The following is a 13,300-nucleotide window of genomic DNA, read 5'->3' on the forward strand; positions in this document are numbered from 1 at the left end:
TTAACCTGCAGAAAATACACATGTTAATGAAATAATTTTTGTATTTTTGGAGAATTTTAATAAAAACAATCAGCATTTACCTGCATTTTAATATTACAAACTTACCTCAGACATATATAAAACAGTAACTATTCCAAACAGAGCAACAAACTTCAGAACCATATAGAAATTCTGCAGTGGATTGGCTAAATTAGGTAAGATAATTTAGTATTAAAACAAGGGAATATATGCATCTATATGTGTGCAAAATTATGGATAATATTTTGAATATGGAGTACAAAATTAAAATATTCATAATGTGAATGATAGCAATACAAACTATGAATTAAGCTAATTGCCTAATTTAAACTAATGTCAGTTTAATTGACATAAATAAAAATTTCAATAAACTATTGTATAATAAATGAATTGACAACCTTCTGCTAATGGAGCTGTAACTTGAGGTACTGACTTCAAAGTTAAGAACATCACAATAAACCAGAAGGACACCAAAGGCACAAAATAATAGAATTGATATGGACGGTTCATACAAAGGCATAGAACAACCACCAGAAAATTAAGACGAAAAATAACCTAAAAATAAAAGCAATTATAAATTTAGTTGGTCTAGAAAAAGCCAGAACATTTGACAGTCAGAGACAGATATACATTTTTAACTTCGCTCTCTAATTAAATAACTCATATTATAACAATAACTAGATTTCAACTTTGCATGCCTTCAATTCCTAAAGATATTTACTATACTCTCATTAATTTTGTATAATGTAATATCAATGTGTTCAAGAAAAGAAAAGCTTTGCAGGAAAAATAAGATTAGAAGTGCAAGGTCTATTTAACATTGAGGTAAATGCCTATCTCGTTAGATTGGCAAGATATCGGCAAGCTGGCGATGGTTTGGCAATTTTTTTTTGTTGCCAAAAGTCGCCGAATTTGACGACCATTTCGTGACATTTTGTTCTGTTCCCTGTATTCCTGTAATTGATCCCTATGTGCAAATTTAACCATCAGTAATTTCAAGAAATGGAAGGTATTGGAAATTCCTTGATGGCTGTGAGTAAGCTATACAGTACAAAGTCCGTAATCCGGTCTCGTCGGGACTTCAGCGATGCTGGATTAGGAAGTTTTCTGGATTATAGATCATCAATTTAAATCTGGTAAGATTGTATACAATTAAAAATATGTAACCATCATTTATGAAATAAAGAGCAATTATGATCTAAAGGGTATCAAAATTTACAAAAAAAAAAAAAAAAAAAAAAAAAGGCTTAATATTTATTTGTTTACTTTATTAAACCTTTCTTTTGGTATAAGTTGTTTAAGATGCTTCCACCAAAAATTCAAAAAGTTACTTTTTCTTTTTGCTTATGTCATATACAGTTGACTTTCCAATGTCATATTCCTCGCACAATTTTGAGACGAATATGCCTTTATTCATTTTTTGCAGCAATTCCACTTTTTTTTTTTTGATGGGCATTGAAACATGCTTTCGCTTTGTAGATCCTTTGGTAGCTCTAGAATTGGAAACTCTTTTCGACATAATCAAAAGTTCAAGCTTAATTTTTATAAAATTGCTCTAACAGTCTGTAAAAAAATAATAAGCCGGATCCAATTAGAAGATTAAGGAACAGTGCAATCTGCAACATTAACTGAAATGCCTTAGAATCAGTAAAGATAATTTTAGCCTAGCTTATACCGTCCGTTATACATTAAACTTGCATGCATAAAGCACATAAAAAAAAAGTTTGTGGCTTTGAGGAGATTATAGATCATTCCGGATAATGGACGTCCGGATTACGGACTTTGTACTGTACAAGACTGGAGAGAGCATCATTTCTCAGATGTTTGGAATATAGAGAGATCTCCATGTGAGCTTCACTTTTTAGATGTGCTTTGCATCGTTCTGCATTTAACATTCTCAGTAGTTTGAAGTGTAACTATTGATAGTGCTCTGCAACACATAGAGCTGTTGAAGTATTTTTGACAAAAGTTCCAAAATTGTAGTGCTTTTAGGGGGGGGATTTTACCACACTATAATTGGTTTTGTGTGCATTCACTCCATTATGAACCTGAACACACAAATAATTTTTGGCGTCACAAGTTTTGTTGAATGCTGGTTACAGGAGCAACAGAGGAGCAACTACGACTGCCGGTGGCACCCTTTGCTGCATTCATTGAAGAGATTAAAGTGGGCCGAGAGAAGATGAAAGTGGACCAAGGATACATGAAAACATTCAAGAAAAGATTGATGGAGCCATTCAGTTACAGAAATGACTGAAGCATGTCAAGAGAAAATCAAAAGAAAAATTACTGCCACAATAGAAAATACACTCGAAGCTATAAAAGGCAGAACAGACATAGTTGAAAATAAAGTTGGAGAAACTGAAGAAAGAGTTTCTGCTATTAAACAGATCAGAGTTTCTGCTGCTGTTGTCAAGGAAGTTGACAGCTTGAATGACAGCTGGTCACAAATCTGACACCTTTAAACTTATACATATACTGTCCAACCTTCTCTAAAGCTATCCATGCATGACGGGAAGACCTCCTGTCAAATGTAAAAGACTCGGTTCTCCATAGTGGCAAATGGAAATGGATGAGATCCCAAAGCCTGCCATGAAGTGTTTAAAAGACTATAGCAGGCTTCAGTTCCCGTCAACAGAAGCCCTCAGAAACCCTTCTGGAGCTCACCCTAGATGTTGAAAGGCTGCCTTATCTTGCCTTTTCAGACTACCTAACAGAAACAAGGAATACAATGCCCCTGCAGTACTTCACTGATGGCATCCAAGATACTGGGATACAGAAAGCCTTGCAAATAGCAGATATCAAGGATTTAAAAAAATGCTTTAGAGCACAATATGAAATTAAAGGAAGCCAAACAAGCAACTCGTAGAGACCACCATCCAATCACAGCTGCTCAAGACCAGGAGCCTATGCAACAAGTGATGCCATGCTAGTCAATGTCTTGAGGAAGAATAGAAGAATATAACAATTCCAGGATGTAAAGTGTTCCGATAAGAAGTTATTTACTATGTCATCTCTGCCAAAGTTATGTGTAGGAACTGATAAAAAATGTTGGCAGTTAAAAGATTGGAGACACTCTGAAATTGTCCATCAGCTGAGAAGTTTCCAGGGGCTTTGGACATTGTTTAGATTTGTGAAGGAATTTTCTTCCATCGGAAGGCCCCCTTCATCAGCTGACAGACAGCAAGCAGAAACTCTTGTGAACAAAACAATACGAGGATGCATTTAAGAAACTGAAGTAATCTTTAACATCTGCCACAATTTTGACAAATGCACAGCTTGAAAAGCCATTTATTCTTGACACAGATGTGAGCAGTGAGCAGTGAGAGTGTCAGTGCTGTTTTGTCCCAAGAAATAAATTATCAAGAACGTGTCATGGCATACTAGAGGAAGTGTCTACCTAAACCGGAAAGGAATTACTGTGTCACCAGATAAGACTTGCTACCTATAGTTAAAGCCATAGAACATTTCTGTCACTATCTCTACAGAAAATTCCTACTCCACACATATCATGCATTCTTGACTTGGTTCTAAAATTTCAAGAATCCTGAAGGCCAAATAGCCAGATGGGTGCAGACTCCAGGAATATGACATCACTATTCATCATCAGAATGGATTATCACAAGGAAACACTGATGCCTCATATAGAAGACCCCATCCAGAAAGTTGCCTTTATTGTTCCAGGCTAGAAGCGAGATACGAGCAGCTTAATATGTTCGTAGGTAAAGTTACAAATTCAACATAACCAGACTCGGACCCATTGAGTGATGAAGAAGTCATGAAAGCCCAGTTAGAAGAGGGTGACATTAATGCCACAGTTAACTTAATGGTGTCTTCAAACAGGAAAGCTACCTGGCAGGACATTTCGATCTAGTCCTATGATAAAACACTATTGAGCTTTCTGGGATTCACTCCTTATTCAAAATGGCATCTTGTACCAGAAGTTTGAATTAGATGATGGAAACGGATTCTGATGATATTTCTAAAATCCTGGACGTCCTTAAATAACTGCACAGCAGTCCACAGAATAAAATGAAGAAAAATGTTATTACCACAAAACAGACAAAACATCATTTATTCTTTACTTCAATATATAAGGGTTGCAATCCAAAATTTAAGTAAGCTTGCTTATGAGCCAGGAAATATAAAAATTTTTTAATTAAAATAATAAAGAATTGTTAACAGAGTTGTGGAGACTATTGAGACTGCTAAACGGCACCTCAATAATTTCTATGCAAATGAATCTAATGACTTTTCTGAAAAAGAAATTTTTCCAGCTGCCAGAATGATAGCAAATGGCAATATGTCATTGAACAAAATAGTGCTTAGGCAATTTAATGGAATTTTCTTATGCTTTTGTGCTGCTTCCTTCCAGATGACCCAGTATGTTATAACCAGATGAAGATTTCAAAAACCATCTTCATACATTTTTTTTTTTTTTTTCCAGACTAGCATGTTTTAGCACCCCCAAATATCTGAGGATTTCTTTTCTAAACAATGAACCTGCTGAAATGGCTACAAGATCGGTTTATCTTCTTACTCCAAAATGTTCCAGTTACTTTCTACCTCAATTATTATTATTATCTTTCGGTAATACACAGTGTTTACAGCTTCAGTGCATTTAAATATGCATGAATACTTACATCCTCAAAAGCATTGGGAAATGTAATATTGAGTTTTAGGTACAGCTTTGATGGGTAAAAGATTAAAAGAATAAAGGAAATAAGGTGACTGTGATTTGAAGACTTTGATTTTGTGCTTTTATAAACTTCTCATAAAGACACATCAAAGTATTTCAAATTCTGCATTTACATTTATGGCCATATCAATGCTCTAGTTTGACAAACATTAAAATTAATATCTTTATCTCAAAATAAAGAATTTGCATACGCATTGTGAACTTTCTTTGCAGGTTTAGTTACATAAGTACAAGTTATGATAAATTTATAATCAAGTCATTAAATAATAAAACATCAGAAATATGAAATAAAAATAACTGTTATTCTTAATCAAAGAACTTTAGAATTATTACACAGCACAAATATTATTGAAATGGTGTTTTTCACACTAATTTTTATTAACAGTTTAGAATTTTCAGTCAAGTAATTTTTCCAACATTACTAAACCAGCTAATTCAATTAATGCAAATCCAGATTATTATTAAATGGGTAAAACTTACTTGCCACAATCGGAAAAATCCAAAATCACCATATTGATAGAAATATGTAAAATGTCCATATCCACTTAAGAAAAGGTATGATGTTACAAGAACACGCACATGCATGTATATTGGTAAGATCTATTAACACAAAATATTATTTTTATTAAAAAGCAACTTATGCATTACAAATATATATGCATACAAACAATTACACATGAATTTTCATCTTATGCCTTTATGCCCATCTCTGCAATTACTCAATAAGCAGACAGATAAAACATCCAAAAAGTAAAGTCATTAAATTCAAAATCCCTTTCACAGGAACTATTAAAAATTAAATTGATAAAAGCAAGCATTCACACTTGAATTGCAATTAATCTTCAATGAATTTGCTCAGTGTGAATACATAAATTCTCATTGAACTGATTTTCCCCTTCCTTTTGAATGACATGCAGCAAGAGCGATGATGTTTTAGCCTCACTCTTACTGCCATGAATCTTCACACTTTATCTGCAGTGATGGTATATTAATATACCAATAATAATGTTATAATAAAGTCTTAAGCTTACAATTTTTACTGCTATAATCAACAATATAATGAGTTCAAAAACACCAAAGAATGCATCTCAATTTATGTTTTTGAGGCAAGAGCATTGTTCTTTGATGAATGCTTATCTTTGAGCATTCATCAAAGAACAATGTGTTTCTGCTAAGAATTTGCCTTCCCATTTTTGACATTTACCATGTGCTGTTATTTAAAAAATAATCTTCATACTTACAAGAAATAATCTGAATAGATTCAAGAACAGATGAGTATCAGTGATTTTCCTTGTTCAATATTCTGCTGTCAGTTTATTTATAAGGATTATTCTGGATACTCGCGTGTTTCATGATCATCACTGTGTAAATTTTGTTATGAAAGAACACTCAGGGGCGGTAAAAATTATGGTGGAACCTGTTTTGTCTCTGGAAATATTTTGCATAATCTGAATAATTAATGTAATAACTTCTAAAAAATAATGATATGTGAAAATCGTGATGTTTTTTACTGGCCCTACACAAGTAAGACGTAAGTACAAATGTTATTGTAATTTGCTGGTAATAGTTTAAAAGAAGAAAACATTTATCATAACTTTTAAAATTGGGTTACCATGCAATGTATTTATTTTTATTTTAAGATTACTGGTTGATTGGGAACTCATGATAATTTTCATCATTTATTAATTTTGAATATTTCCTCTCTTGTAGTGTACAATAAGTATAATATTTTATCATAACTGAGTAGTCTTCAAGATGGTCTTTATTCATATCACAAAGCATACATAGAGAACAAGTAGCAATTTCTTTCACTCCTATGCAATTTAAATGTCTTTGTAAACAGTCACGTCAAGAGATTAATCTAAAACTACCCCTACAACCTAACCAAGGAAACTGCGGATGCATTTATTTTTCTTCACTAATTTGTTCGAAGACTTGAATGCAGCTTAATCCTTATGCACTGGTTGTCTATTTCCTTTGAATTTAGGTGAAAGAAACTGCTAGATATTTTTCAGAAGGAAGGAACAGAGAAGTTCAGACATTTTCTACTCTTCAAAATATAATATTTCTACTCTTCAAAATATAAAATACAACTCTTCAATACCTACTCTTCAAACCATGATCTATAGATTAAAATCTTCAAAACCATGAAGATCATTAACTTAACACATGCTGTATGATGTCATGAGCAATTTGCTAATCATCGAATGAATAAAGTTGGTTCCATTTTGCATACTATTTACTGTGCCCTCTTTTCAGTAAAATCTGTCATGTTTTTTTTTTTTTCTTTTTTTTTCGGGGGGGGGGGGCATTTACCGTAGCTTAGATTTTAAGGAATTTCTGTGGAAACTACTGAGAATCTGTAACAGCTGGAGTCTATAGGTGTGTCATATTTTTTCATTTATTTTTAATGTTACTCAAATTAATGCATGAAATTCTGCATTTCAATTTGTCACAAGAAATTTTTGACACGCGTTTAGTTCTTAATCTTTTTCATCCAATTTTGTCATGTGCTTGCTAACTCAATGGTTCTATCTAGTGGTGTGCAGGATTGAAACTCGTGGCAGTTTATTTTTTGCATGCTATGTTTAAATCATTAATCCTTGTACAATTAGAAAACTCAAAATATATTTTATTCATGTCAGATTGTGCATGTTTTTGATTGAATTATAGTTATTTTTTCAACTGAAATATTCTTCCCTATAGCTTTATTATTTCCCCCCCCCCTGTTCAGACTCTTAGCATTCATTTCTGACTACCTTTTAAATTACCCAAAATCCATTAATTATAATTTAGTCCATATGATACTATATATTTAATTATTATAATTACACTTCATTTATAGTTTAACTGGAAGGTACTCGTTTTCTATCATTTTATAACTTTCTCTCTGGTTAAAAATAGAACTGTTGTTTTATCCGAGATTTTGTGTATACTAATTTTTAAAATACTGAGTAGATTTTTTGTTTTGTTTGTAAAAAACAGATAATTTGAATCACTTCTGCCTTAATTTCTGTTCAGGTAAAATTTCCGACTTATATATAATTTACTTACTTCATTCAAGACTGGAGAATAAATTCCATTTAATTAGTTTTATATTTTGAAGTTTTGTAAACAGTGTTTCACACATTAATTGTGATGCACTGACTAGAATAATTATCTTTATGAAACAGAAATCAAATAATTCCATTTCCTTGATTCAAAATACTCTTTAGAGCTCTCTAGCAAGACCTGTTTTATCACCCTTCATGGCTCCAATTGGCATCTTTCATTAGATTAACCAATTTTAGCAAACTACCTAAACTCTAGAAAAAGAGAAGCTTACCATAAGGGTCGCTAATATTAAAATTAAAGTGAGGTGAATGCCAGGCGCACCATCAGTTCTTAAGGTCACGCAATTCATTAAATTTAGCAACTGCTTGCCAAGAAAGGATCCCCTTTTTGAGGGCGACTCATAAATAGAATCTTTATTCCTTACAACAGTTACTTCTAGGTACCAACATCATCACCAAACAAGATTATTACCATCTACAGCATGCTGCTGGCAATCTTATAGAGATATGCCTGCAACATGGTATTTAACAATTCTGGCATGGCAGACTTCATGGCTTCAGCGATTGTCCACAAGTTAAGAGTTATCTGCTACAAAGTTCAGGCCTTTCCTTATCATATCATATTTTCTACCACTGAACTGCACCCGCACAAGTATAGGCTTTTGTCAATGAAATCAAAGTAAATGAAGGTCAGCAGATTTTCCCACCTTTTTAGTTCTACATATGCAAAATCAGAAATACTTCGGAACAACAGAAGAAAAGTCATCAAAGCAGAAAAAGCTTAGTTTATGCATGATCAGTTTTTCTTTAGCATAAAATAAACATTTATGATATACTCTTGACACCCACACAGGTTCCCAAATAACCTATTATTTTTCACTTATGGCACTGCTATACATTTCAGGCTTTAAAAACAAAATATTATTTTTGCATGAGGGCATACTGAAGAACCAGCACAATCTTACATGAATACACAAAAATATTCTACATAGACATATAGCATTATTTTACTTTACCTGTTAACCAGAAGATTTTTTACTTACACGACTTGCTCCAGTCATATGATAAATTAATATTACCAATTGCATCCAGCCTTTCCACTCATTAGTTTGATCTCTGTGAAGAATCTGAGTCTAGAAAAATAAAATACATTATTTCAATTATGATATCTGCTAGCACAACAAAACTTTAAGCTTAAGACTTCTACTGATACATTTAAGGCAACAGTTCCCAACCTGTGGTATGCATGGACAGGCAAAAAAAAAAAAAAAAAGTTTTATAATAAATGTTGATAATAATCAAAATATTTAGACAATTTAAATTTTCCAGTTCATTAAAAAAAAAAAGCAGTTTTGACTATTCCAGATGAGAGTATTACTGACCAAAATTTTTTCAACTACACCTAGTTTTCCCAACACCTGTCAAATGACCCGCCTTCTTATACAATTTATGTAGTCACATTTTCCCTGCTCTGTCACAGCATATCATATGTAGTGATTGGTAGCTAACTGTATTTTCAGTATTGATTGAATCATCAAGTGGGTTATATAGTATATCTTTTTCTAAACTTTGATATGCAAGTCAGTTTAAATGTAGAATAAACTTGAGTTAAACTCAGTTTAGGATTACCAAACAGTTTAATTAATGTTTTCAAAACTTCTGAAAACACTTATTTTAAGCTAAGAACTAGATCTGAGAGAAACATATACTGGAAAAAAATCAGACCAAAGCATTTCAGACACTTTACAAAAAAGTCAAAGAGTAATAACTTACTTAAAAGACCTCTGAATTTGTTCAAACTTTATTTACATAAATGAAGTGAGAAAGACAGTTGGATTTCAGCCCATTCAATGAAGATTTCTTTAAAGCAGCCTCAAAATTATCATTCTTTGAAAATGAAAAATTTATAATATTTTTCTGACTTTATTCATTGCAGTTTAATTTTATGGTATTAAAATGATACCTCTGTAAGGGATACTGCGAAAATACTGAACAGGAGTCATAGGTTCTGAAAAAGGTTTCAGCACTGTATAATTAACAAAGTTTCATTATGAAGTACATAAAAGAAAAAAGGTTGAGAACTGCAGCTTTAAGGGATACATACATTACAATATAAAATATAGTGAAATCAACTATGCAAGACCATTTTCAACCATAACATGAAATTTTATATCATCTGCAATATTAACAGTATGATAAATATCATGCTTTGTTATTGTAGTAAATTGTAAACTTACAAACTGACTTTCCTCAGTAAAAAATAACCCAAGAGCAAAAAGGTATCCTAAAGGCAGGAAAAAAGTTGTATACGTAAAGTACTTGTTTTCTTTCATGAAAAAATTAGTCCTGAAAGAAAAGCATTTCGTTTGAATTTAACATACTTTTTCACCGGCAGTAAAATATCATATTTAAGGATAAATTATGGTAAGGAATGTAAGTGATGACAATAATCTAAGTACCTATCTTTTTAAAATATTTTATAATAAAAAATATACATAAATATTACCTGTCACATAGAAAAAAATAAGCCATTACAATACCAAGGCGAGCAAGGGATGTGCATAATTCATAAAATGATGTTTCTTTTTTCCCTGAAAATAAAGCCACGTATAAAAACTTTAATGTGAATATAAGAAAGCACTAATTAACAAGGGCTAAAAAATACATGTAAAGCAAAATTCTAACTTTAATTTGCAATAGTCCCTTAACTCTCCATTTTAATTTACCTATTTTTCTTTTCTTGGGGGAGGGGGGAAAAGCCAAAGGGGTTTATTATAAGTGGTTTACAGTAACAGCTTAATAAACCCTTTTAAAATTTACCATTTCATATTGATCACTGTCAAATGGTTTTTCCATAACGCAAATGATACACTTACATTACTTCAATCATTAATAATTTTAGAGATTTATTATTAATGTGACAAAATGAACTTCTGAATGATGAAAATAAATACAACCCAATTCTGTTTTGCAAGCTATTGCCATTTAGTTCAATTTACTGGGAAAGGGGGAATCCATCTGTCTTTTTATATGATTTAGTTTGAAATAATATGGTTCAAACGGTTCCTTCTTGAAAACGTCATCTGAAATTTGATTTTAAAAGTTATTTCTCAATAATAAAACACATTTTGGAAGTAAGACTTAAAAAGATTCCAACTGCAGTAAAATTCCTACAGTAGTTTTGGTTGGAAATACACTTTTCTAGCACTAATAAAATTTGCGCAAGATTAAAACTACAGTTATATGAGCTAAAAAGAATAATGAATGAAATAGGGAAAATAATTTTACTTATACTATAATTTTTCTACTCCAGTCAGAAAATCAATAAAAATTTCTTCTTTCATTTACTAGAATCTTGTTTTAGGCTAAAGAATGATTAAAACAAACATATTTAAGTTGATGATAAATGAGAAAATTTGATAAAAAAAAGTATAAATATGTGTGTCTTATCCATTATTAGCAATTTCATCTGATGCTAGTGTAATGGTGCTAAATTGTCAACAAATATTTGCCTCCATGTTGCAAACATGTCCTTAATCTCTTCCATAATCTTTCAAGCATATGTTCAGTATTGTTGTAATAGTTGTTTGATTCTTCAACATGTTTTCGTTTTTTTATTTTTAAACTGATTTCTTGTATTTATCAAATAATTAAACTGAAGTTAGGAGATTTTTTCCTAGATTGTAGAATACTCCCAAGAGATCCAGATAATTCTAATTTTCATGCAATGAAATCCCAAAAGAAAATAAGTTGTAGAAATGCAACATTGCATAGTGTAGAGAGATTGTTAAAATGAGACTAAGAAACCGACTTGAAGAAAACTTAATCAACAGCTGTATGATTTATTTACTGTTGGTACTAGGAATTAACATCAATTAAACTATACTAACATGGTGTACTATTTCAGAAGTCAAACAACAAAAAAACAGCGTTATATTTTGAAATTTTCACAGGACTAGTTTCGATGGTTTTACCGAACCACCATCGTCAGCTGCAAAAGCGCAAATGAACGAGATAGGATACAATGATCAGATAAGACAAGAAAGCCTGGACAGAAAATAAGATAGTGGCGCCATCTGTTGATGAAACCAGAACTAAAACATAATTTCTTTAAAGGCAAAGATAGATTGGAATTAGAATCGTTAACTAGAACAGAAAGATTTTTTGGAATGTGAAATGCCTCTAGAAAATCCAGTTCTCCAATGGAAGATGTTTTTTGAATAATTTTGGCAGCAGAAATATTGAAAGTGTGATTTTCGGACCAACAATGTTGGGCAACAGAAGACTTCTGCGTTTCCTTTTTTCCAACATATGCCTCATGTTCCTTGATGTGAAATTTTAAGGCTTTCTTAGTTTGGGCAATGTAAATTAAACCACACTGGCAAGGAATCCTATAAATACCCCAGGAATTCATATCCGGAATGGGGTCCTTGCATATGGAACTCAATGACTTTTTGTTGTTTGACTTCTGAATTAGTATTTGTTCAGCGTGTTATTGTGTCTTAATTGTGTACTATATTAACTGGATATGGTGGATAAATCTTTCACAGACTGGAACAATTACTTTCAAGAAATTTGCATTATTGACATAAAGAGAAACTGGAGTCTACCAAATGAAATCTCCAGATTATAATCAGTTATTTCGACATCAAATGCACTTGATCATAGCAGATAAGACACAAGAACCAAAATATGTTTAAAAATAGCTAAAAACTAAATGAAGGCTTAATTACAGATTTTAATATGATCTGCTCAAAAACAACTTTTAACGAGAGATTTTTACATCTGGAAACAATATTCTATTTTTTTTTACATGTATGTATGTTTTCCTTACAGAGTTCCTCTCCCTTCCCCAGGTTTTATTAGGAACCTCTGATGTAGCTTCAAAATGTGGGTTCCCTGAATGTTTCACCAACATTTCAAAAAAAAAAAAAAAAGAAAGAAAGAAACCACAAGCTGTATTTAATTATCTACATCCTACCTAAATTCTTCAGTGGCATTATTTCACACAATGGTCTCACTACCACACATTAGGAATACTATTATTACACATTAGGCATTGTATTAAAGACTTCATCCCGTGGAAGAGTAAAGACATCTAATCAGAAGGAAACATTTCATTGACAAATTTACATACTTTTATTAGGAGACAATCATGAATAGGAATCATTTACATCCCCTCAGAGACAAATATATAACATTTCTCAAAATTTTCATATAATCATATTATTCAATAAACAAGTCTCTAATATTTTTCTAGTATACATTCTCTATGGTGCCTCTCAAAAATTACAATAAAAACACTCATTAAACATTAATCACATGTCTTATGCAATGAAAATCACAAACTTACCAAAAAATTCTTACTTTTTTTAACAAAAAGAAAAAAATATTAGACCTATTGAAACTAAAACTGTAAGTGAAATATAATTAAAACCACGAGATTATGTTTACACTCTCACTTACATATCAGATGGGGAAATGTAAAGATGTAGTTTTGAACAGAGTACGAGCTGCTAAATAGTTTTGA

The 13,300-nt window shown here is 31.7% G+C and overlaps 1 protein-coding gene across 1 annotated transcript in view; it reads right to left on the minus strand.

The window, feature by feature from the left end:
* Nucleotides 1–13,300, minus strand: part of LOC118192326 (N-acetylneuraminate (7)9-O-acetyltransferase) — an 80,564-nt gene that overhangs the window by 16,396 nt on the left and 50,868 nt on the right. The window contains exons 8-13 of the mRNA XM_085809717.1: nucleotides 10,277–10,361; nucleotides 10,008–10,116; nucleotides 8,814–8,903; nucleotides 5,198–5,317; nucleotides 417–573; nucleotides 106–185 (exon numbers count right to left, since the gene is read on the minus strand). Of these exons, the coding sequence (XP_085665843.1) occupies nucleotides 106–185; nucleotides 417–573; nucleotides 5,198–5,317; nucleotides 8,814–8,903; nucleotides 10,008–10,116; nucleotides 10,277–10,361 (641 nt within the window). The remainder of the gene's footprint in view (nucleotides 1–105; nucleotides 186–416; nucleotides 574–5,197; nucleotides 5,318–8,813; nucleotides 8,904–10,007; nucleotides 10,117–10,276; nucleotides 10,362–13,300) is intronic.

Source organism: Stegodyphus dumicola, chromosome X2 (genome assembly GCF_044657685.1).
Source record: "Stegodyphus dumicola isolate Sdum_Otavi_A_Nest chromosome X2, ASM4465768v1".
Taxonomy (NCBI): Eukaryota; Metazoa; Arthropoda; class Arachnida; order Araneae; family Eresidae; genus Stegodyphus; species Stegodyphus dumicola.